Here is a 23,849-nt window from a genome sequence, read left to right as displayed (position 1 = left end):
TCTCTCTCTTTTTTTTTTTTTAATGGCAGCCTTACAAGTATTTGATGACCACTGTCATATCCCCCCTTTATCTCCTCTTTTCCAAACTAAACATACTCATTTCCTTCAGCCTCTGCTCATATGGCCTGCATTCCCCATCCCTTTGATCATCTTTGTGGCTCACCTTTGGATCCTTTCTACATCCTTTTTACACATTGGTGATCAAAATTGGACACAGTACTCCAGCAGAGGCCTAACCAGTGCAGCATAGAGTGGTTCTATTGCCTCCTGTGATTTGCATGTTTTGCCTCAGTTAATGCAACCTAAAACTCATTTGCTTTTTTTGCAACAGCATCGCATTGTTGAGGTTGTGATCCCCCACAACTCCCAGATCCTTCTCAGCAGTGCTGCTGCCAAGCCAATTATCCCCCATTCTGTATTTGTACATTTAATTTTTCTTTCTTAAGTATAGCATTTTACATTTGTGTCTGTTCAATTTCATTTTGTTGTCTATAGCCCACATCTCCTATTTATCAAGATCTCTTTGAATTTTAACTCTATCCTCCAAAGTGTTAGCAACTCCATCCTCCCCCCACTGCTGTGCATCATCTGTAAATTGTGGTTGATTTTCAAAGGAAATCCAGGGAGTTAGATGCCCAGCTCCTCTTGATTTTCAATGAGAGTTGGGCAATAACTCTCAGGCCCCTTTGTCCAGCCTAATGTCTAATTTCAAGGTTATTAACATTTGATTTAGTGAGATTACCAAGGAACATCAGCTCTGGCAATCTTACAACAAGACATCATCAGACTGCTGAAGACCAGTGTTTGCTTTTTAAAATACAATAAAATAAATGGCTCCATCCCCTTTCTTTGCATGAAGGCTTATAAGGAAGTTCTCCCCTCTTCAAGACCTCATTAGGTCACTCTTCATGGGAGAATGACCTCTGCTGTCCTCCAGACCCACTCCCTGGGAAGTCTGCTGCTGTTGAAAGTAGAGGAGCTCTGGCCCCTTGCAGACCTTAGGTTATCTGAAAAGGTAGGGAGGCTAGTGACAGCAAGATGTATGGGAAGAGAGGCACTTGATACTGAGACAGTGGCCACAGCTATCACCACCAACCTCCCTGATCACCCTAGTGCTGAAAAATCATGACTCTGTTTTTTCCTCTTGTTCTTTGGTGCCAAGGGAGAAAAACAATGCTGAGATACAATGTACGTGAAAGTCGCAGTAGGTTTGCCATGAAGGCTTGGCATTGACTTCAGTGTTTCTCTGGATAGAGGAGCTGACTCCCTTACCCATGACTCTGGGGTTAAGGACCTCAATTGTGAGACTGAAGAGCTCGTAGATGGTGGTTTACTTGCACCCTCAGCACTCAATAACATGGGATGATTTAGCTAAGACCCTGTTTGCCTACTTGTTCCAAACTCAGCAGAATGAGACCAGGATCTCAGTGTCCGTTCCTCAGGCAGATCAGTGTCAGAGGCTGATGCCTTCAGAACTGCCTCTAAGAAGTGAACTGAGGTGACTTGCCTGCATTCATTTGGTGTAGACGACACACTGGGCCCTGACAGGGGACTTGCCCCTTGCTGAAGCAGACCCTGAGTACATTTGACAGTGATGGAGCAGCAGGAGGTGCACAGCTTTCGACTAGTAGATTTGGCTTTGGCCATCTTAAGTAGGCCCTCAACATTGCAGGAATGGCTTAGTGGAGCCTTAACAAGGAGTATAAATACCGAACAGGACTAAAAAGCCTAACACTAGCTCTAGTAACTACCCTCACTATAAGCAAATAATTATGTACAAAACCCACTAACCTTGATGGATAAGGGGGATTGATAGGAGAACAATGGAAACCCCAGAGGATCCTGCTATGGCCTTTGGGGGTCACGGGGATCCATGTGATGGTTGCACCTCCTTATACCGGTGTGTATGCTGGGAGCAGTGCTTAAATTTGTGCCAGGGCTGAGTCCTGGCACCTCTAGGCTTGCTTCATCAGTTATGAATGTAAAAAAATTACTTGAGCCCCTGCAATTAATTGCTTGAGCCTTTCATCATATATTAAGCATGTGGTGGGGGAGGATAAAGATTAAGCAGGATGTGCACACAGCCCCCCTAGACAGCAATTCCAAGCTCATTCATGCATAATGTACAATTTTAAAAGGGTTTCTTTTGGGTGACAGTGGCAGTTGAGCATAGAGAGATAAGTGAAAGTGTGGTAGGAGGATATTTAAGGCGCTGGTCTAGGAGCCTGGCGGTCTGGGTTCAGTTCCCAGTGCTGACTGTGAGTCTTAGCTTCCCACTTACGGAGTGAGGCTGGGACACTGGCACCCATGCAACAAACATTTTCAGTTCTTCTCAAGGCTGAAGGTTGATGAATATAGCTCTAGTCAGCACAAAGAACGAATGCACTTTGTGATCCCACTTGAATCTTTACACCATACTGAACCAAGCAGTATTTTTTTACGCACACATCTTCCTCAGAAGCACGAGACGGCTTGGAAGATGGCCTCTCTGCTCACCCTCCGCACGGTGCAAAGGCTAGCTCCTTTCAAATAGGCCAGGCTCTGCTCTGTTAATGTGGTAGCACTAAAAGGTGCTACTGCCTCATGTCTGATGCATCAATTGTTAATCATTGAGGTAGCTCAAGGCTGTCATTATAATTTACTTTTCCTTAAGTACAGACTTTTACACAATTTTGAGGCAATCCAGAGAAAAGTTTGATGTTAGCTGGGAAGTTAGTACTTGACATTCAAAACTCTGGGCCAGATCCAATGCTTGTGTAAATCAGCATAGATCCATCCATCAGTTCACCCCATTTAAGCCCCAGACCTTCCCTGTTTCAATGGGGCATTGGTTGAGACGGTTTATTTAAGCGGACAGACAATATAGTTTGTTACTTGGCATTCCAGAAGCAAAGAAAGAATATTTCTCGGCATATTGCCTTCATTTTCTTTCCTTACACTACAGCTTCATGAAATCCTTCATGGAAGGATGAAATCCAGTCCGCCTTTGGCACAAGTGACGGTGATGACTAAGCTGTCACTTTAACAAGCACAGCCAAATAACACAGCTCCTAATCATTACCTTCAGGCTTGTGATAGTGGTCTCAACCTTCTCCTCAAATGATTTGAAAGTTGGAGAATTCCTAGGAGGAAAAACACAATAAAAATAAAAGTGTCAGTTCTGAACCTAATTGTGTACAGTAATGGCATGGTTTTGCCAAGTTCTGCTAGACAATGATCCCAGCACAGAGCGAAGACTGGTTATCAGTGTGCAACCACACATCAATAGTGTACTACTAGCAGACACTTGTGCTGCTGTCATTCAAATCCAATTGCACTAATCTGATGAGTATTTTTAAGCTACAAATTTGCAAGAGCAGAATCTGTGTAATAATTTAAAACTGAATATTTACTATTCTATGACAGCTACTCTGTGCTGTGATACATTTATAGTATCCTCCTAAGAGCCAAGGGACGGCTGGCCTTAATTCTGCATTTCCTTGATTTTAGCCATTTGTTTTGCCCCACTGAAAAACTTGTCTGTGAATAGTAGGATATTCAATGAAAATGACTTTTTAAAATCATTGTAATTTAGTGCCTGATCCTTCAAAGTGCTGAGCGCCTTCAATTCCCATTGCTTTCAAATGGAAACTTGAGATCCCAGCCTTTCGCAAGATCAGGCCCTTGGGGCTAGAGAGACACAAAGAAGCTGAGGCATGGAAGCACTGAACATTGCCACACCTAACTTTTAAGCATCTAGAAAATCACGGGGATTCACAAATCTTGAGTTAGGTTCCTTGGCTTCCAATACAATGAATGAGGACAGACAGGCATCTCATGGGGTTCACAAAAGTCAGCATGCTAGGGAGCTCCTTGCCTAAGTTAATCAATGGGAATGCCAAACCAAGGTGTGCGCTAAACCCTGCCCCCTCTAGGAAAGGGGCACCTAAGTTCCAGCTGCGGAAAGGTGCCTCCTTCTGCTTGTGATTTGCAGCGGCAACTGTCTCTTGGTGTTAGGTGCCTATGCCATTTTGGCAATAAGCTGGAGGGAAGAGAGAAGAACCTCCTTCGTAACTTTTGTGTAAATTCGTTTGTGGGGGCTCAATCCAGTAGATGAGCGCTGAGCCTGCTCATTAGATCAGGGCCTGCAGGTGCGTTAGCAGAAGAATGCCTATTTCCCCTGGGTCTGTGCATCACTGGTAGGACGTCTGGATACCTGGCATGTGGCTGCTGCATGCATGCATGCACGCACACAGACAAACACTGGCGCCTATGGAACTTTTAACAAACATGTAGGTGCTGACCAGTTTTAGACACTTGCATTGTTTGGAAGCAGCTGAGCAGGGGGTTTCTGAATCCCCGTGGGGCCTGATTCTGGGATTTAGGCACCTAAAGTGCCCAAATGGCAGTAAGCCCTTAGTGTGCATCTATCTGCACCCAGTTTAGCCCCTAACAAAATCAACTGATGTTCTGTCTCTGACTCCAAAGAGGGTAGAAATGAGCCCTTTGTTTGAGTGAGAGTCATGGGTGTGAAAATACCTTAGAAGAAATAAAATGTACATGAGTCTGATTTTTTAAGTCAGTGCAAGTGACAGTCCTCTTGCCAGTCAGTCTATTTTATTCAAAAACTGAACATAGCTTTTTTATTTTTTAAATGCTTTTGATTTTTAATATTGCCAGTGGAAAAGAAAAATGTATTGATCACAATCATGCTGTGGGCATAAGAGATGTGATAAGCATATGCTCTGTTTTAGAGTTAGACCATGGATTACAGTCACCCAAGAAGAGGGATTAAGGTGCTTCCTTGATCTCCTAGTTGGACTATTCCCATCATGGTTACAGCAACATCCCTGGGGCTACTACTCCCTCTCCATGCAGATAGGTGGGGTATAGGCAAGCAGGCCTGGGGAGTGGGAAGAAACACGTTGGCCTTCACAGCTGAGCCAGGAGAAGTAATCCTGGAGAAGTAAAAGGATGGCACAATCTAGTGCTCTCACTGTCTGCTCCTAGCTCGACAATTAAGCCACTAATTTACAGTGTTCTGATTTATTAATCATGACCCACTGTCTAACAGACTCCTCTGGCATCACTGCTTTCCTTTGGGTACATATTGCCCTTCATTTACTGTAACAAGTGAAGTGGAGACAGTCTATTGATCCCTGTAAGTCCAAACAATACTGAAGCAGATATCTGATCAGATATTTAGTCCTTAAGGTTTATTTTTTCATTTCAATGTATTGAAATTTGTCTAATAAAGATACTTAGAAACAAAAGGGTCAGATACTGCTCCCATTGACATGATAGCACAGTTCCTAGATGCAGTGAAAATATTTAAATTTCACATTCGATAATATGGAACTATAAACATCCACTTCAAGTTCTTCTCAACTCCCTCTCATTTGTATAACGGCCTGTACAGTACTTGAACAGTTAATAAATTAAAAGCCACCAAAGGGCCCAGCCTTGCAGCCCTTACTCAGATGAGTAATCCCATTGATTTAAACTAGCCTACTTATGCAAGTAAAAGCTGAAAGGTCAGGACCAAGAAAAGCAAATCCCCAAATAAAGTATGTATGGTTTTACTTCAGCTTAGTGTATACAAATAATGTTGGCACATTATTACCTCATAGCAGGCATACTTATGGAATGCCGAATAGAGTAACTGCCATGTGAAAGCAAGGGAGAGGAAAGAGAAAAGACAGCACTATAAGCAACAGTTTGCAACATTATCAGCACACACTCTACACGGCAATTTATTTATTTATTAATTCAGAGCACTGGTACTCAGCTCCTGCTGCAGAGAGCTCTCCTCCTTACTTTGATCACAGAACATCTGTGCACCACCACCTCTGCACCTGATCAAGAGGCTGAATAGGGCTCAGAAGAACTGCACAGAGTATCTCCTGCTAACAATCCAATAATGGAATCAAACCTTTTCAGTTCACAAAAGCAAGGCATGTGCAATCTAATATCATGCAGAGGGGTATGAAAGTGCCTTTGTAGTCCCTGTGAAGAGTAAACCCTGTAAAGAACTCTGTAGGTGGTGAATAAATGAAATTCTAGGGTTTCATAGTAAACATAAAACTTTCTCTTATTTGAAATTAAGAATGGCTCCCAACTACGTTTAAATATGCAGGCTAGGAGTACTTCATATGCTGGAGGAGTATGTACTGTACCAAAAATCCATTTATTGCTACTTTCACTATTGATTGACAGCCAAATCTGGTCTTACTGAAGACAATGGATGCTTTGCCTTGATTTAAGTGGCACCAGGATCTGATCCTTATAAACCAAAGTGATTATAACAATTAGAACACAAAAACAGTCACATAAATTGTACGTTATAATGTTCCTTATAAATTGGACATGCACTTACATAATCTATCTATGAAATTGCTGTAAGTGGAGGGGGAGAAATCACACACACACGGACATAAAATAAAAAATTAGACATGGAAAGATCTATTTGGTCATATGAACCCATCTTCCTGCCAATGCAGGTATGTTCTCTATTGTATATTTTCTAGTTAAGACAAAATCGTTTAAAAACCCTAACATACTGTAATACTCCAATAACCATTCAGTAATAAATGCAACCAAGGTTTTAACATTCAGCTATTTCACACTGCTTTTAAAACTTAAGTACAAACCCTACAGCCCAAGCATTCCACAAATGCAATGGATCACATACACTCTTCCTGAACCCCCTACTAATGCCTGCAACAATTAACAATCCAGGTTAAATGAAACAAGCATATTTTCCATTTTGTTCTTGTGCCACATAGCTCAAGTTTTCTGCTCCTTTCCTATCCGAATAATTTAGAGCAGGCTGCTCATCAACTATCATAGACATGTACCAAATATAAGCTCTACGCAAAAAGATTATTTAATCCAAAATTACATTAAAACAGGATTAATTGGGAGGGGCCATGTGATGGATGCCATGAGTATGGAGAAAATTTGCTGAGTTCCTCATACCCATGCAATTTTATTTTCTTTAAAGAAAAATAAGGAGAGTGTATTCTTGCCACTCCAAATTATTGAATTTATAGGATGAGAGAAGCTCTGGCCTAGAATGGTGATTGTTGCGGCTGTTAACATTACATGAGACACCAAAGAACTCTAGTGAGTTTATTAAGAAGGGGGCCTGTACGGCTGTGGGAGCTTCAACCCGTTAGGTGCTGAGCATGGTAATTCTGTTTCATAAAGGGTTTCAATATTTGGTTCCAGTCTGATTCAGAAACACTGCCCCTGCCCCCAAATTTTGATATTTGCGATGAAAGGGAGCCCAACTCTACTGGAAGCCCTTTGAACATTTTTAACTTAAACACAATTTTATGTGTTTTGCAGGCTCAGCACCTGCTTATTTTTATTAGTTAGGGCCATGTTCTACCCTTGAATGCGTCTTCAGGACTCATGTGGAAGGCAACAGGAGTTCCTCACTATATCTTAGGGCAGGACTTGGGCATTATTGTTTCTCTTAAAAGGTGGTAATTAATCAGTGATATGATAGTAACAAAACTCTGCTGTCCAAACACAATTTGTACTGAGCTTTTGCCATTTATACGTCAATCTCTACAAATAACAAGGGACAGTTGAGATAAAAGAACTGTATGTAAATGGATTTGCCTGAGAGAAACAATGTTTTGAACTCATTCATTATGTGAATTTGAATCTAATCCAGGGGTCTCAAACACACGGCCTGTCAAGCTCCCCTCACCCAGAGTTATTTTCTGTGGCCCACAAAGCTCCCCTCAACCCCCGCTTCCCTCCCCGGAGTTATTTCCTGCGGCCACCAAGCTCCCCTCCCCCCACAGCACGCTGTGTCCCTGCTCCTCCACCTACCTCCCAGCGCTTTCCTGCCACCAAACAGCTGTTTGGCAGTGCTTAGGACTTTCCAGGAGGGATGGGGAGGAGTGGGAACACAGCGCGCTCAGGGGAGGAGGTGGAGAAGAAGCGGGGTCAGGGTGGGGTTTTGGGGAAGAGGTTGGAATAGGGGCAGGGAAGGGGTGGGAAGAGGCAGGGCCTCATGGAAGGTGTCAGTGATGTGGCCCTCAGGCCAATGTACTAGTCTTCATGTGGCCCTTGTGGTGATTTGACTTTGAGATCCCTGGCTAACCTATCCAGAACGTGGTAAACAACATTCTGAATCCAATCTGAACGTCTTCACATACTCCCGCCACAACCCCACTAGGTTGATCACACTGTAAAAATCAAGATGTTGTGGCTGATCTGGAACATGTTTTTATCTGGGATAATGTTAAAAGGAAAGAGGGCACAGTGTTAAACAAGCCATACCAAAAAGACAGCTGCAGTATTTATGAAGAGCACTACACATCTTACCCAGTCGAATGTGACCTAGGAGGACAGCATAAAGAAAGAAGAGCAAGAGTTAAAGAGTTGGTATATTATGAAGCAAAAATAGGTAAAAAAAAATCCAAACGATCTCCCATTAAAATGCCAAACAATCCTTGGGAGAAAGAAAATCATATGCATCCATTTCCTGACACTTGGAGAATGTGGATCAGTTGAAACTCCTTCAAATATACCTTCTTTAAATAAAACTTCACCTACCTCTGTGTTACATAAACAAATATTTGGCATGTACCAGAGTCTAGAGTATTAGTCCACTAAACCATGTGCTGGCTCAGACTGTTTCATCTTCATTTTAAATCACTGTTTGAACAGACATTCTTGGGTTCAATGAGACAGCACAGTACAACACGCTTACAGCCAACAAGACTGGGTTATAAGACCTAATTTTTACAGAGAGGAAAAAGAAACTTTAAAGGATAGTAAAATAATAATAATGAGCATTAATGTTAAGAAACTTGTGTTTTCAGAACTGCCAGCCAGAACAGTGCTTAGGAAAACAGGAATATATCTGCAATCTCTAAATCCACGAAGCTGCCCTAAATACTGTTGGGAGCTGGTCTGGCATACAATTGGTCCCAGGACAGGGGAGCAACATATGGCTCCCTTCTGCCCTGTGCATATGGGGCATAGCTGAGAATCTAGGGCCATGTCTCCTCATTCATATTTATTCTCCTCCTACAACCCAGTCCTTTTTTACCATGCCCTCTTAAGAGTAAGAAAACAGGTATGCAAGGGCCTTCATTCAGCATGGAGGGCTGTGACCAATGCTTAACTTTACCCTTGTCACTACACATAGGTTACCCTAGTGCTCCTTGTTGTGTGTTGCACAAGGACTTCTAGAATCAAAGCCTTTATAATTTTCTCAAAGGAGGTGTTTGATTATCCACTTTCCAGATGATTGACAGTCAAAGCAAAGAGCAACTAAGTGATCTCCTTCCCAAACCCCTTGTATCCTTTAGGGACACACTCTCTTCTGTAGATGTATCATGCACTATCTGAAAGTTCTGGAAGATATCCAAATATCAGCTCTACCAACACACATTCACAGATATTGCAATTAACTCCTTAGCACCAAAGGCAAGAATTTCTGGGATTGAGTGCTAGGGTTTTAAAAGACTTCAAGGAGATCCTGTCTTCTGAGACAGTCAAGATTTACATGACCTAGTTTTCAGAGTAGCAGACGTGTTAGTCTGTATTCGCAAAAAGAAAAGGAGTACTTGTGGCACCTTAGAGACTAACACATTTATTTGAGCATAAGCTTTCGTGAGCTACAGCTCACTTCATCGGATGCATTCGGTGGAAAATACAGTGGGGAGATTTATATACACACACAGAGAACATGAAACAATGGGTTTTATCATACATGCTTTAAGGAGAGTGATCACTTAAGATGAGCTATTACCAGCAGGGGGGATGGGGGGAAAGGGAGGAGAAAAACCTTTTATGGCGATAATCAAGGTGGGCCATTTCTAGCAGTTAACAAGAACGTCTGACTAACAGTGGGGGGTAGGGGGAGAAATAACATGGGGAAAAAGTTTTACTTTATGTAATGACCCATCCACTCCCAGTCTCTATTCAAGCCTAAGTTAATTGTATCCAGTTTGCAAATTAATTCCAATTCAGCAGTCTCTCATTGGAGTCTGGTTTTGAAGTTTTTTTTGTTGAAGGATAGCCACTCTAAGGTCTGTAATCGAGTGACCGGAGAGATTGAAGCGTTCTCCGACTGGTTTTTGAATGTTATAATTCTTGACGTCTGATTTGTGTCCATTTATTCTTTTATGTAGAGACTGTCCACTTTGACCAATGTACATGGCAGAGGGGCATTGCTGGCACATGATTGCATATATCACATAGGTAGATGCACAGGTGAATGAGCCTCTGATATTGTGTCTGATGTGATTTGGCCCTATGATGGTGTCTTCTGAATAGATATGTGGACAGAGTTGGCAACGGGCTTTGTTGCAAGGATAGGTTCCTGGATTAGTGGCTCTGTTGTGTGGTTGCTGGTGAGTATTTGCTTCAGGTTGGGGGGCTGTCTGTAAGCAAGGACTGGCCCGTCTCCCAAGATCTGTGAGAGTGATGGGTCGTCCTTCAGGATAGTTTGTAGATCCTTGATGATGCGTTGGAGAGGCTTTAGTTGGCGGCTGAAGGTGATGGCTAGTGGCGTTCTGTTATTTTCTTTGTTGGGCCTGTAACAGGTGACTTCTGGGTACTCTTCTGGCTCTGTCAATCTGGTTCTTTACTTCAGCAGGTGGGTATTGTAGTTTTAAGAATGCATGATAGAGATCTTGTAGGTGTTTGTCTCTGTCTGAGGGGTTGGAGCAAATGCGGTTATATTGTAGAGCTTGGCTGTAGACAATGGAAAATGGCTGTAGACAGTGAAAGCTGGAGGCATGTAGGTAGGCATAGCGGTCAGTAGGTTTCCGATATAGGATGGTGTTTATGTGACCATCGCTTATTAGCACCGTAGTGTCCAGGAAATGGATCTCTTATGTGGACTGGTCCAGGCTGATGTTGATGGTGGGATGGAAATTGTTGAAATCATGGTGGAATTCCTCAAGGGCTTCTTTTCCAGGGGTCCAGATGATGAAGATGTCATCAATGTAGCGCAAGTAGAGTAGGGGCATTAGGGGACGAGAGCTGAGGAAGCGTTGTTCTAAGTCAGCCATAAAAATGTTGGCATACTGTGGGGTCATGCGGGTACCCATCGCAATGCTGCTGACTTGAAGGTATACATTGTCCCCAAATGTGAAATAGTTATGGGTGAGGACAAAGTCACGAAGTTCAGCCACCAGGTTAGCCGTGACATTATCGGGGATACTGTTCCTGACGGCTTGTAGTCCATCTTTGTGTGGAATGTTGGTGTAGAGGGCTTCTACATCCATAGTGGCTAGGATGGTGTATTTAGGAAGATCACCGATGGATTGTAGTTTCCTCAGGAAGTCAGTGGTGTCTCAAAGATAGCTGGGAGCGCTGGTAACGTAGGGCCTGAGGAGGGAGTCTACATAGCTAGACAATCTTGCTGTCAGGGTCAAGAATTATAACATTCAAAAACCAGTCCGAGAACACTTCAATCTCTTGAGTCACTCGATTACAGACCTGAGAGTGGCTAACATGACTTAGGGGAGAGTCTAGCACAGACCTTAGTCCAAATAGCATGTAAAGTGGAGCATTTTTGATATGTGACTTTTTTTTGTAAATACTGTCAGGGATAATCATGGTGGAATATTCTTTTGAATTATCTATTGGGACCCTTCATCTTCAGGGGAAAAAAAGGGTGGGGGTGGAGGCTTCTGAAAATGCCATGCAAAATGATCAGTCCGCATTGGGCTCAGGAAACCAATGGGAGGCATGTTCTGCTAATATGAGGCATTGTGAATAAATCAGAATGCTTTTACTGTCAGCCCTGGCTGTGGAGATAATTACTGGGTGAACATTGGTCATTTCTATCTGTAGTGCAGAAAGCCACTCACTCAGTCAGATTCACACATGGAGAACAGTGACTTGAGAGACAAGGAGAGAAGAATTTGTGAGAAGTTGTACTGTGCTGAGACCCGACAAGATTCTTGCATTTTACTGTAGAACCTCCAGTATTCTAGAATCTATCCCTATGAGACTAACTTCAAACCCAGTGCAAAGCATAAGGACAGGGATTTTGACTGGGAGATGCTGAGTGGATGGAATCTTCCCTATCTGTGATCAGGTGCCAGTGCAGAGACTGGCACAGTCACTCTGCACCACTGTTCTACATTCTGGATTAAAAACAGTGGCAAAGGGCTTGTCCATTATTCGGAGGGTGTGCCCAGACCCTGGCCATAAGCCTAACATGCTACAGCCCCAGTCACAGCAAAGCAGAGCTCAAGGGGTGCAGATTCCCCTTACACAGCCTCTGGCCTCTCCTCTCTTCATGCTGAACAGCAGCAGTGGTTCTGGTGCTTGCTAAGCCTTGCTGTGCTGGCAGGGGGCTGGGAAGGGAGCATCAGGATTTATCAAGCTTCAAATTTAACAAATAAGTAGCAGAAAAACAAAAATAAAACCTCTTATTTGGCTGCAAAGAATTATGCACAAAACATTCACAGCAAAACCTGCTTGCATTTGAAATACTGTAAATTGGGTTAATGCTGTTATTTAACTATATTTGCTTTAGTCATGCATTGCTCAATTATCACAAAAATATTTGTGCGGCTCTTATTCTGTAATTGCATCTGTGTGGGTTTAAGGGTCTATGTGGATCCAATGGCAGGACTGGAGCCTTAAGCAGTTAAGCATGAAAACTGATTGCACTAGTCTACCAGCAATTGAGAAAAATATACTGTAAACTTGATTTCCCCATTGTACTGTGATTCAATTTTTAAAAATAGATCTATTTTGGGGTTTTCAATAGTGCTACTTTTTACAACTGATATACAATAAGTGATTCAAAGTACAAGAGTATCTTGTACAGAGCTCTTCCCCCTGTAAATCTCAGTGCTGGTGAACTGAGTTGCTATCAGATCTTTAGCCTTTCTGCTCAATTATATGATTTGCGCACACATTTCTTTTGAGTTAGTCCACTAACTTTCCCTTTGAAAGGATGGAACAAGGCTTTTTGTGCGAGGACTCATCAAATCTAAAATGTTAAGCAATTTAGTGTCTGCAATATAGAAAAATACATCACTACAAAAAGCCTATTAACTAAAAATGCTGGAGGAGAAATTCTGTGCGCCTACTCTTTTTTTTAAAAAAAACTTCATATTGTTTTATAGTTTCTTCCTTTGTTTCTTTATTCTGAGAGATCCTAGTGAAATTAACGTTTTTAAAGATACACTTGTCAGGTAGCCCAACACTTAGCTGGTAAAAAGCACAGATCCTAACATTTTCATTATATATATATATATATATATATATATATATATTTTTTTTTCAATTAAACTTCTTTGGATCTAAACACTCCCAGCAGTGTTTGCAACCAAAACTTTACAGGCTTGTGCTAGCTTGTGAAAACTGGAAAGTGAACCTGAAATTAAAGTCTGGTTTATATATTGATTAAGCCCAATGAAATACAAAGAATAAGCAAACAGTATTTTAATATTCTTTGTTTTAAAAATCAAAGGTACTAGTAATTCTTAACAGGCCTGAGGACCAAGATGGGCAATATGAGGTTCTGCACTAGTGGCAAGTGTCAGACTAGGTGCCTTGTTGCCTTTTCGGGCTAGAAAGAGGAGTTTTAGATCAGTGGGAAGGGAAGATTCCCAGAATCCCAATGGGTCAAACAGTACTTGCTTCTAGCTCTGGAAAGGCCCAAGATATCAGATACATTTGGGATTCTTTAATTTTAATTCAGGCTAATGTCTTGACCTTGCAAAGAGATCTGTGTGCACGTGCGTGTCCTGCAAAGAGTCCCATTGAAGTCAACAGGACTCATGTGGAAGAAAGGGTTTGTACCTACACCTCTCTGCAGGCTCCATAATTTTTTTTATATTACACCCAGTGTATTTCTGGAGTGAGCTGATAAAAGTGCCCAAAATGCTTTTCAATTTAGATTTCCAAGAATAGTTCAGAGGCAGGCCTGTGTTCTTAGAAAGAGGTCTGTCTAATTTATTCATAAATGGAATTTTAGAGTAGTGAAAAGTTAGCTGCATTTTCCCCCACTTATCTATACAACTCCCTAGGTTTGCAAAGTTATTTAGAAGGGATTCCAAGTTGCAATACCTTTTCTTTCTACCAGGACTCATAACAGAAATACATTTTAATACACAATTTTTTCCTTTAGGCTGAAAAATGTATAAAAATCACCACAACAAGCAGTATCAATAGTAATACTTTAAACCCTAATTTAGAAAGGCAGACAAAAACCTGCCAAGTGTTCCATCTCCCTCCCTGCGAAATAAAATCAAAAGAGAATTTCTGTACCTCATATCTCCAAATTTCTTGCTGATGGCTGTTCCTACATTGCTGATAGCTGCTGTTGCCTTCTGTCCTGCATGGCTCAGAGTTTCGTGTGTTTTCTTATAACTAGAAATAAAAGCAAAATAGTGGTAAGTCGTTCATATGAAAAGAGACAACAGATGCTCATCTGTGCTGCAATTCATTTTCACTCTCCATATTTCTAAACTTGAAAACCATTTCTACTAAGGTTAAGAATGGAAATGGTTTGTCAGGTTAAGATGTGCAATGCATGCTTCTTACGCAGCTTTCCAAATGCAGGCTGTCCATATTACTCTCCAGTGGAGTGAATCCCTCCCGGTGTCCCCTCAGAGACCATATCCTTTAAGTGGGTTGGTGCCATCCATGTAAAGGTGAAATGCAGTGATTCATTATACATCTTAAATTCTGGAATATATTTTAATATAATGAAGATCAAAACAGTTTATAGAAATATCAGACACTATTTCACTAAATCCATCATTGTAAAGTGAGGGGGAAATTGTCCCTCAGCAGCAGCTGATACAGTATTGTACAGATATACATCCCAGCAAAAGTCTGAAGATACAATGTAGGTTTCTAACCATCAGAGGAGTGAAGTTCTGGAATAGCCTTCCAAAGGAATCAGTGGGGGCAAAAGACGTATCTGGCTTTAAGATTAAACTCGATAAGTTTATGGAGGAGATGGTATGATGGGATAACATGATTCTGGCAATTAATTGATCTTTAACTATTCATGATAAATAGGCCCAATGGCCTGTGATGGGATGTTAGCTGGGGTAGGATCTGAGTTACTACAGAGAATTCTTTCCTGGGTATCTGGCTGGTGAATCTTGCCCATATGCTCAGCGTTCAGCTGATCGTCGTATTTGGGGTCAGGAAGCAATTTTCCTCCAGGACAGATTGGAAGAGGCCCTGTGGGTTTTTCACCTTCCTCTGTAGCATGGGGCACGGGTCACTTGCTGGAGGATTCTCTGCTCCTTGAAGTCTTTAAACCATGATATGAGGACTTCAGTAGCTCAGACATAGGTGAGAGGTTTATCGCAGGAGTAGGAGGGTGAGATTCTGTGACCTGCATTGTGCAGGAGGTCAGACTAGATGATCATAATGGTCCCTTCTGACCTTAATGTCTATGAATCTATGAATGTATGACTCAAAACGCATCTTCTGTTTGAGTACATGGGAAAAGCAAGGAATCTCAAAAGCTGTTGTAAATTTTACTACAACTTGACTTATAATTTATATTCCTGGACACAACATCATCATTAGAGCTGATCAAGTAACAAAAACAACAGAGTTGAAATTTTAGCAATTTTTCTTGCATTTTTGGTCTAAATACAAAGTTCCTATGAAAAATCAAATTTTGAAAAATGTCAACCAATATTAATTATTAATATTGCAATAGAAACCATACGGTGTGTCGGCACTACACTTACAGGAAGATACAGTCCCTAGCCACAAAGAGCTTGTACTTTGCCTTTATTAAGTACGTCATAGCCAGTAAAAAATCATCAGGGTGATGACCAGCACATTTATTGTTATCTCCACACACACACACACACACACACACACACACACACACACACACACAATATATATATATAAAAACTACCCTCAGTTGCTCCTATACACAGTCATTGCCTGTGCAATTTTTTTTTTGTTATCTGCCACTATTAATATTGTAACCTGGTATTTAATCCTTACATCTTACTTTTTTAATTCAAGTGTTGCTTACTTAGGGCTTGATTCTGCTCCACTGAAGTAAATGGCACTACATCATTGACTTCAATGGGAGTAGGCGCAAACACTTATTGCTTAGGAAAATTAGCTTAATTCTCTCAGTCCTACTCTATATCATTGGACTATCAAAGTAACAGCTTCATATTTGACTATATAAATAAACACACCCTAAAATGTTTTACTTATCTTTTCAATTAGGTAAAGTAATGCCAATCTTTTGTGTTACACTTTCTGTTATTCATTAGATACTGAAGGAAATAAAAATGCTGATAAGATGAAAAAAGGCTCCTGAAGAAATCTGGTCAGCAGGTGCATATTCAAAGCAATTCTGAAATCTTTGTTAAATCACTCATGTAATGTATGGCATGTGTGTTCAGACACACAATCTTCTTAATTCACACACTGCTGATTTATAGGACATGCTTTGACTTGTCATGTTTTCATTCCCCCTCAATGCTGTTTAACCTACGAATTGTGAAACAGTTTATCATTCCACTTTTCTGCACTGACAATTCTTTTGCTGAGCAGACAAGTTCTGATCACATTAAAACCGCCCTCTTTAGGGTATAACATGACGTTTTCAGTGAAGCAAAATATGCCCCAAATTAGGAATAATGACCTAACAACAAAATGAAAGCACTTGCAATAAATTACCTTATACTCTGACTATGTCGGTGGAAAGGAATATGAACGCATTATTTTGCTGGTCTTATTTATCCTTTCAGCACATGCAATAGAAAAAACATAGAAAATCATACACCAGAGACCTGTTGGGAAACCTCATTGCCTAGTTCCTTCAGCAGAAAATTGTTGTCTTACTTCCTATACATATGAAAATAATATAGCTTCAGAGGGTGGGGGCCAATGGGGACAAAAGAGAGGAAATAAAATAAAATGTATTCACCATTTACCATATAGTATGTCATATATATTATCCACATTAGCTCCATGCTATGTCTTTTATAGCATATAACAATAAAAGAAGCAGAATTAAGAATTGCCAGGCAAATCTTGCTCCTTACTCTGGTAAAATCTCAAACTTGATTACTGCATTTTTTCCCAATGAACACACTTTGGTTATATATACTCTGTCCCCCCAAAGGCAAATGTTTGCCAGACAATTCAGCAGGTGACAGTTCTAGAACTTCAGTGCTCTGCTCCTGCTCTCAGTAAGCGACTTTGCTATAATGACTGCAAGTGCTGGAGAAAAGAGCGACTTGCAAAGGAAAGAACAGGGATTATGCCTGGTGATGGTTTTCTGGGGTTTTTTAATGATATGTAAAGAAGGCACAAAAGTTAGTTTGTTTTTAAAAGAGTCATCTCCCCTCCCCACTCCTGCTTGTTTTTCACCTTAGAAATATCAAGAATGTCACATTTTTTGGTTTGTTGTCTTACATGTGTATTGTGAGCTCTCTCAGTACTGTATTGAAAGGAGACGGGTGGGAATGTTGAATCTTTAACAAAGCAATCTTTTCTCCCAGCTGCATATTTAGATATTGGAGTAAAATGGGTACCAAAAACATACAAAAGCCAGAGAGCTTTAAACATTTTTAACAAGAACTACTTCCCCTCACATTTTATTATGTTTAACTGCATAGTATCTCTAATACCACAATCTTCCCAGCACTTCTCCACAGACCTGCTCCAAAGTCCATGGAAGTCAAAGGAAAGTCTTTCCAGTAACCTGAATGGGCTTTGGATAGAGCCCCAGCTGTTTAGAAAGCCTTTCAGGGGAAAAAGGAAGACAAGGTTTTACTTTTCAACATGATGAACAATTTGGGGGTGAAGGTGGACAATGAAGAAATCTTTTAGGCTTTCTGTATACAATCAAGAAGCTTAAAAAAGGGGGGGGGTACAAATCTATTGTTTTCCCTCTTTTTAGGTCACCTTTCAAAGGCCCATTCAGGAACCAGGTTTGCTAAGCGGACCTGGATATCTGGCCTTTCAACCTCCAGGTCATCAATTCAAATCCACTGCAAGTTGGTGAGAGAAGGTTTTATTTGACAGTTGATTGATAACATCTGCCAAATAAGTTGGAGGTCTCATTCAAATTCACATCAGACAGATGCTCACCTCACAGAATGCCATCAAAACTGGCTCCACAAGGGGTGCCCCAGCAACGAGAGCAGGACTGAATAATCATGGTGACTGAACCCTCATCTTAATGGGGTTGCCAACTTTCTGACTGCAGAAAACTGAACACCCTTGCCCCGCCCCCCACTTCTTCTCACAGACCTTGACCCCTGCCCACAGGCGCCAGCCCCAGAGCTCCCATTGGCTGTGGTTTGCAGCCAATGGGAGCTTCAGAGCCGGCGCTCAGGCAGTGTGCGGAACCTCCTAGGCCACCTGTGCACTTAGGGGCTGCCAGGACATGTCGCCACTTCCAGGAGCCACGCAAAGCCAGGGCGGGCAGGGGCTGCCTTAGACCTGCTGCACCGCCGACTGGACTTTTAATAGCTTGGTCACCAGTGCTGATCACCACCCTTAGGTGGTACCTAAGCCAGGGGTTCTAGCACACTGCTGGAGCAAGGTAAGGAAGCTCCACTTAGCGTGACAAAGCTCTGTCCCTGCCTCCATGGGTCCCGTGTTTCCTGGTGGATTTCGCTAGCCTCAGAGGCTCACTGTGACCCTCCATGTAACCCTTCTCTCTCTAGAGACAAGGGTCACAGTCTACTGAGCCATTTTCATCATAAGCCAGCGAGGGAGGTGAGGAGAAGTTATCCTTCCTTGCACAGTCTCTGTTGTCTCCCAGTCTCAGTGATTAATCAGGGAGCAAAGGTGGGAGCGGGAAGCCCGGACCCACCCACTACTCCGGGCTCCAGCCCAGGGACCCTAATAGTATCAGCTATGGTAGCTGACCTTTTAGAAACATGACATGTACAATTCCCTGGGCTACTTCCCCCACAGCAGCCCTCACTTCCTCAAGCTCCACTTCACCCTTACCTCAGGGCCTCCTTCCTTGTGCCTGATATGGTGTGTACTACTCAGCTTCTCCAACAACACAACTTCCTCCCACAGCTCCTGACATCACACCCACCTGACTGACTGGGAGGCTTTTAACTAGTTTCAGCCAGACCCTGATTGGCTTCAGGTGTCCCAATCAACCTAGCCTTCTCCCTGCCTTCTGGAAAGTTCTTAATTGGCCCCAGGTGTCTTAATTGACCTGGAGCAGCTTCCATTTCACTGATCCTGGTACCAGGGATTGGTGTAGCCTGGAGCGAATCTCTCTCTCTCTCTCCCTCCCACTGCTCTCCCATAGCCTTCTAGCTTGGAGGGAGGTGGGAAGTTGCTACTCCTGCTGCTACAGCTGCTCCCCTGGCTGGGCCAGACACCCCCACCCCGTTCTCTGCTACCTGCTTCCTGGACTCCCCACTCTTGGGTGCTGCTACTGCTGCAACTGCAACCCTGGGGTGGGGAGGGGGCTGCTAGCCCACTCCCCAGAGAGGAGGAGTGAGGGACCCCAGCCACTGCTGTTATGGATACCACCACCACCACCTGAGAGGGGTCCTTTCTGCCTGCCTGGACCACCACCTGGAGCTCCTGGAGCTGCTGCTGCTGCTGCAGAGGCCGCTGCCTGGAGCTGCTGAAGCCCGAGGAGGAGAAGAAGAGGATCATCTGCCAGTGGGGCAGCACCTAGAGACTTTGCAGACCACCGTGGAGGGGGCCCTAAGACTGAGTAATTTTCAAACTGTGCTCTTGTGGTGGGGGTTTTGACTGTGTTTGTAGGGACACCGGGGGTGTGGTGTGGAGCTGCCCCCCGATCCATCTGTGTGTCCCCCCCAACCCCCACCACTATTACTACCACCGCTGCCCCCTCCACCACCCCCACTGGCTGTATACCATCTGCCTCAGCTCCTGCCTCTGGACTCAGCTGCTTGCTTGGCTTGCCACGCCCTATTTCCACCCTTTGGGCCAGAAGCAGCAGCCAGCTAAAAAAGACTTGTGCAAGTGCACATGGGCACATGTGCCCCCCCCCCCGGACTGCCTACCCCCCAGCTTTGCCCTTTACTACCTGCCCCATTTGCCACTTACTTTGCCTCCTCTTTTGCTCCAGCCTCCCTTACTAGCTTCAGTTTGTTTGCCTGCCCCGCCCATTTCCTTCTGCAGCCTTTGTTTGTTTGCCCCGCCCCAGTCTCTGAAGCTAGCCCCTTGGTTTCCCTGTTCTACCCCCAGACCGCTTAGCCCCTCGCTCCGTGTGCCCGTGCCCCCTCCCATGCGCTTGTGCAACTCCCCATTTCAGTTGCAACCCTCTTCACTGCACCTTCAATGTTGTTGAATCCCCGCCCCCCATAGTGCACCAAGAGGAGCCGGAATTTCCACCTTGTGTCGGTGACTGACCCCTAACCCCTGATTGCCCCCCATCCAGCCCACCCCTTTTGGCGCCCTCCTCCCCTGCCTGCAGCCTAGCGGGGAGGAGTGGTCAACCTGCTTCCCCTCTCCCCTCCTCCTTTTGATGTCCTCCCTTTCCTCCTTGCTCATGATGGCGGGGGATGAGACGGGTGAGACCTCTCCAGTAGCCCGAGCTCCCCCTCCCCCGCCTGCCCCTCCGTCACCCCCCCAAGCTTTTACCTCCGCTGCCAAACCATCTGCCATCGCCCCCGTTGGGGCACCAGCAGCGACGGGCACCGGGGTGACCTCCACTGCTGCCACGTCTATCACCCCCTCAGATTTGGGGGGAGTCCTCCCAGCCGGCGGGAAGGGCCAGGGGAAGAAGAAGGGGAAGGGCCCCGCTAAAAAGACCAGGCCCTCCATGGCAGGGGCTGTCCCCGATGCCCCGGCCCCATCTCCAGCTGTGGCACCCCTCCCCGCTGTTCCCTCCACCAGCTCTGCAGGTGTCCCTCCCCCGGCCCCTAGAGCATACGCCCAGGTGGCGGCAGCCCCCCCGCCTGCCGCTACATCATTTCTCCAGCCCACCGCCTCCGCTACCATCTATAGCGGCCGGGGCCCCTTTCCCACCATGACAAGGAAGCACGGCGTCCGTTGCCTCCTGGTGCCCGCCTCACCCCACGTGGAAACCTATGTGCGGGCGTTGGCGAGGGTGGTGGGGCCCACGGCCATTGTGGCGGCCTCCAAAATGTATGGCAAGGTCGTCTTCTTCTTAGCATCGGAGGCCGCTGCCCAGGAGGCGGTGGAGAAGGGCCTGGCGGTCGGGGGCGTGTTCGTCCCCTTAGAGCCGCTAGAGGACCTGGGCGTCCGCCTGGTCCTGACCTCCGTCCCTCCCTTTCTCCCCAATGCCGCCCTGTTACCCGCCCTTTCTACCTTGGGGAAGCCCATCTCTGTCATCAGCCCTCTCCCGTTGGGCTGCAAAGACCCCGCCCTCCGTCACGTCCTCTCCTTCCGCCGGCAAGTGCAGCTTCAGCTGCTGCCGGCGGCGCGCGACGGAGAGGCACTGGAGGGGTCCTTCCTAGTCCCCTACCAGGGGACGCATTACAGGGTGCATTATTCCACGGGGGAGGCCCGGTGCTACCTCTGCCGGGCGATGGGGCACGTCCGGAGGGACTGCCCCCTGGCCCGGGAAGGAGAGGCATCCAGGACACCCGAGCCCCGGCAGGACACCGGCCCCGTCATCGCCGACGCCCCTGGCTGCCCGGCACCCGAAACTGCCCCTCCTCCTTCCCAGTCCACCATTGGTCCCGCTCGGGCCCAAGGGGTACCTCCCCCACTATGCCCAGACGAGCAGGAAAACCCCACCCCCGCTGCTTGCAATCTGGCGGGGCCTGTGGAGGAGGGTGCGGCAGGGACACCGCCAAGCATGGGAGAGGGCCCGCCCCAAGGGGAATCTTCCCTCCCTTGTGCTGCCCCACCGTTACCCCCTCGAGTCCCTGAGCCATCGCCTCTGCCCCCTGACACAACCCCTGCTAGCCAGCCCCCGGATGATGCCATGGAGGGCTGGGCCCTAGTCCAGGGGAAGCGGGGCAAGCGGAAGGCTCGAGCTCCGCTCCTCCCATGTGACGCGGAGGCCCCCCGGAAGACCAGGAAGGGGGGCACCGATGCCGAGCCTTCCGCTCTACCCACGGGTGTGTTCCACCCACCAGAGCCGGCTGGGGAAGACGTGGCAGCACTGGAAGACGGTATCTCCCCTCCATGGGAGTCCCTCCCCTCCAAGACCCCCGAGGCACCATCTGAAACCCCAGTGTGCCCCGAAGTAACCATCGCGTCAGGTGCCGGCGGGGAGAATCCCGGGGTAGCGGAAAACAATTTCCCCTCTATATATGAGGAGATCGAGGCCCTGGGTCTGACCCCAGTCACCCAAGGGGAGGACGATCCTATGCCAGCGGGCCTCGATCTGGGCGACTTCTTTCCAGCCCCCCCTTTCCCCATACTCCCTCCCCCTAACCGTTGCTTCTGCTCCCACCTCCGAGGAGCCCCTGGACTCCTCCATCAACCCGGCTGCAGAAGGCACCCTGCTGAGAGCCACCGAGCCAGTTGAGGCGACGGCCAGTGCCACGCGGCTGGAACCTGAGTCACCAGGGGCATCCCTCGCTGGTGAGGAGCATTCGACCTCCTTTCCGGGAGAGGACCCTACAGAAGAAAGTCCACCTCCTGATGCCGTGGCTGCCAAATCCACCAGACAGCTTGCGCCCGGCATCGGTGAGAGCCCTCTCTCGACCCAGACTCTCACCTCTACCGCTGCCCCTGCCCTTCTCCCGCCCACCTCCCGAGATATTATTGCCACCCCTGGGACAGTCTCCTTCCCCTTTCCAACAGATGACTCCCAGGGAATGGCCTTTGTGTTTGCCCGTCCCGACCCACCAGGGGCTGCTATCCTCCCTCCGCCGCCCCCTATCGCCCCAGCATTCAGGTCAACCCATCAAGAGCCCCGTCGGGGGTCCGCACCCTGTCTGCCCGTCCCGCTGGGCCAGGGGGCTGTATCAAGGGCCCCATCGGGAAGCAACCAGACCATAACCCCAGCCCCCCATGCGCTGCGAGAGGAGTTGCGGGAGTTCCTAGAAGACGTCCGTGGCTCCCGCAACAAAGTCCAGCTCGCCCTCCAGCGATGGGGGGACTTTAATCAAATCCTCCGGGCCGCAAGGGCCCTCATGGGGGAGGGGAAAAGGACCGGGAGACAGGGCGCCGCGGCCTACCAGCGGGTCCGCCACTTCCGTGACTCCTTACTCACCTACGGGGTGGGTCACGGACTGCTACGCGGCCCGCCGGGAGCCACGAGCATCCCTGCCGGCGAGGATCCCCCCCAGCCCTCCTCATGGCACCCTTTACCATCGCAACATTGAACACCCGTGGCTGTAAGATGGGTCTCCGCAGGTCCCAGGTGCTCTCCTTCCTTCGAGAGGGAAGGTACTCTGTGGTTTTCCTGCAGGAGACCCATACGGATCCGACCGCCGAAGACAGCTGGCGGCTGGATTGGGGGGACAGGGTCTACTTTAGCCACCTCACAGTTCATACGGGTGGAGTGGCGACCCTGTTCTCCCCCGACCTACGGCCCGAGGTGCTGGGGGTCGCCGAGGCTGTGCCGGGTCGCCTGCTGCACCTCCGGGTCCAAATGGAGGGGCTCGTAGTCAACCTCGTCAACATCTATGCCCCAGCAGCGAGCCCGGAGCGGCTGCAATTCTATCAGCAGGCATCCGCCTTCCTCGGCACCTTGGATCCTCAGGAGTGCCTGGTCCTGGGAGGGGACTTTAACATCACCCTTGAGGAACGGGACCGCTCGGGGACCGAGAAGAGCCAGGCCGCCGTGGCCGTCCTCCAGGAGATAGTCGAACACCACTCCCTGGTGGACGTCTGGCGCGACCACCACCCGGATGACGCTTCCACGTTCACCTTTGTCCGGGTGGAGGCCCATCGGTCGCGCCACTCCCGGTTGGACCGCATTTATTTATCACGCTTTCATC

General features: G+C 46.3%; 1 protein-coding gene across 3 annotated transcripts in view; it reads right to left on the bottom strand.

Annotated features, from left to right (window-relative positions):
- TPD52L1 (TPD52 like 1) overlaps positions 1-23,849 on the bottom strand; it is a 100,427-nt gene that overhangs the window by 2,879 nt on the left and 73,699 nt on the right. Inside the window, exons 4-7 of one of the 3 annotated variants that reach the window (XM_043510901.1) lie at positions 14,248-14,349; positions 8,323-8,337; positions 5,603-5,641; positions 3,062-3,122 (exon numbers count right to left, since the gene is read on the bottom strand). In XM_043510901.1, coding sequence (XP_043366836.1) covers positions 3,062-3,122; positions 5,603-5,641; positions 8,323-8,337; positions 14,248-14,349 — 217 coding nt within the window. Of the gene's footprint in view, positions 1-3,061; positions 3,123-5,602; positions 5,642-8,322; positions 8,338-14,247; positions 14,350-16,653; positions 16,666-23,849 lie in introns of all 3 variants that reach the window. The other 2 variants (XM_043510900.1, XM_038394803.2) reach the window with 2 other exon arrangements.

The sequence above is a fragment of the Dermochelys coriacea genome, chromosome 3, assembly GCF_009764565.3.
Source record: "Dermochelys coriacea isolate rDerCor1 chromosome 3, rDerCor1.pri.v4, whole genome shotgun sequence".
Taxonomy (NCBI): Eukaryota; Metazoa; Chordata; order Testudines; family Dermochelyidae; genus Dermochelys; species Dermochelys coriacea.
The sequence above is the reverse complement of the archived record's forward strand: the minus strand, read 5'-3'. Positions and strand labels throughout refer to the sequence as shown.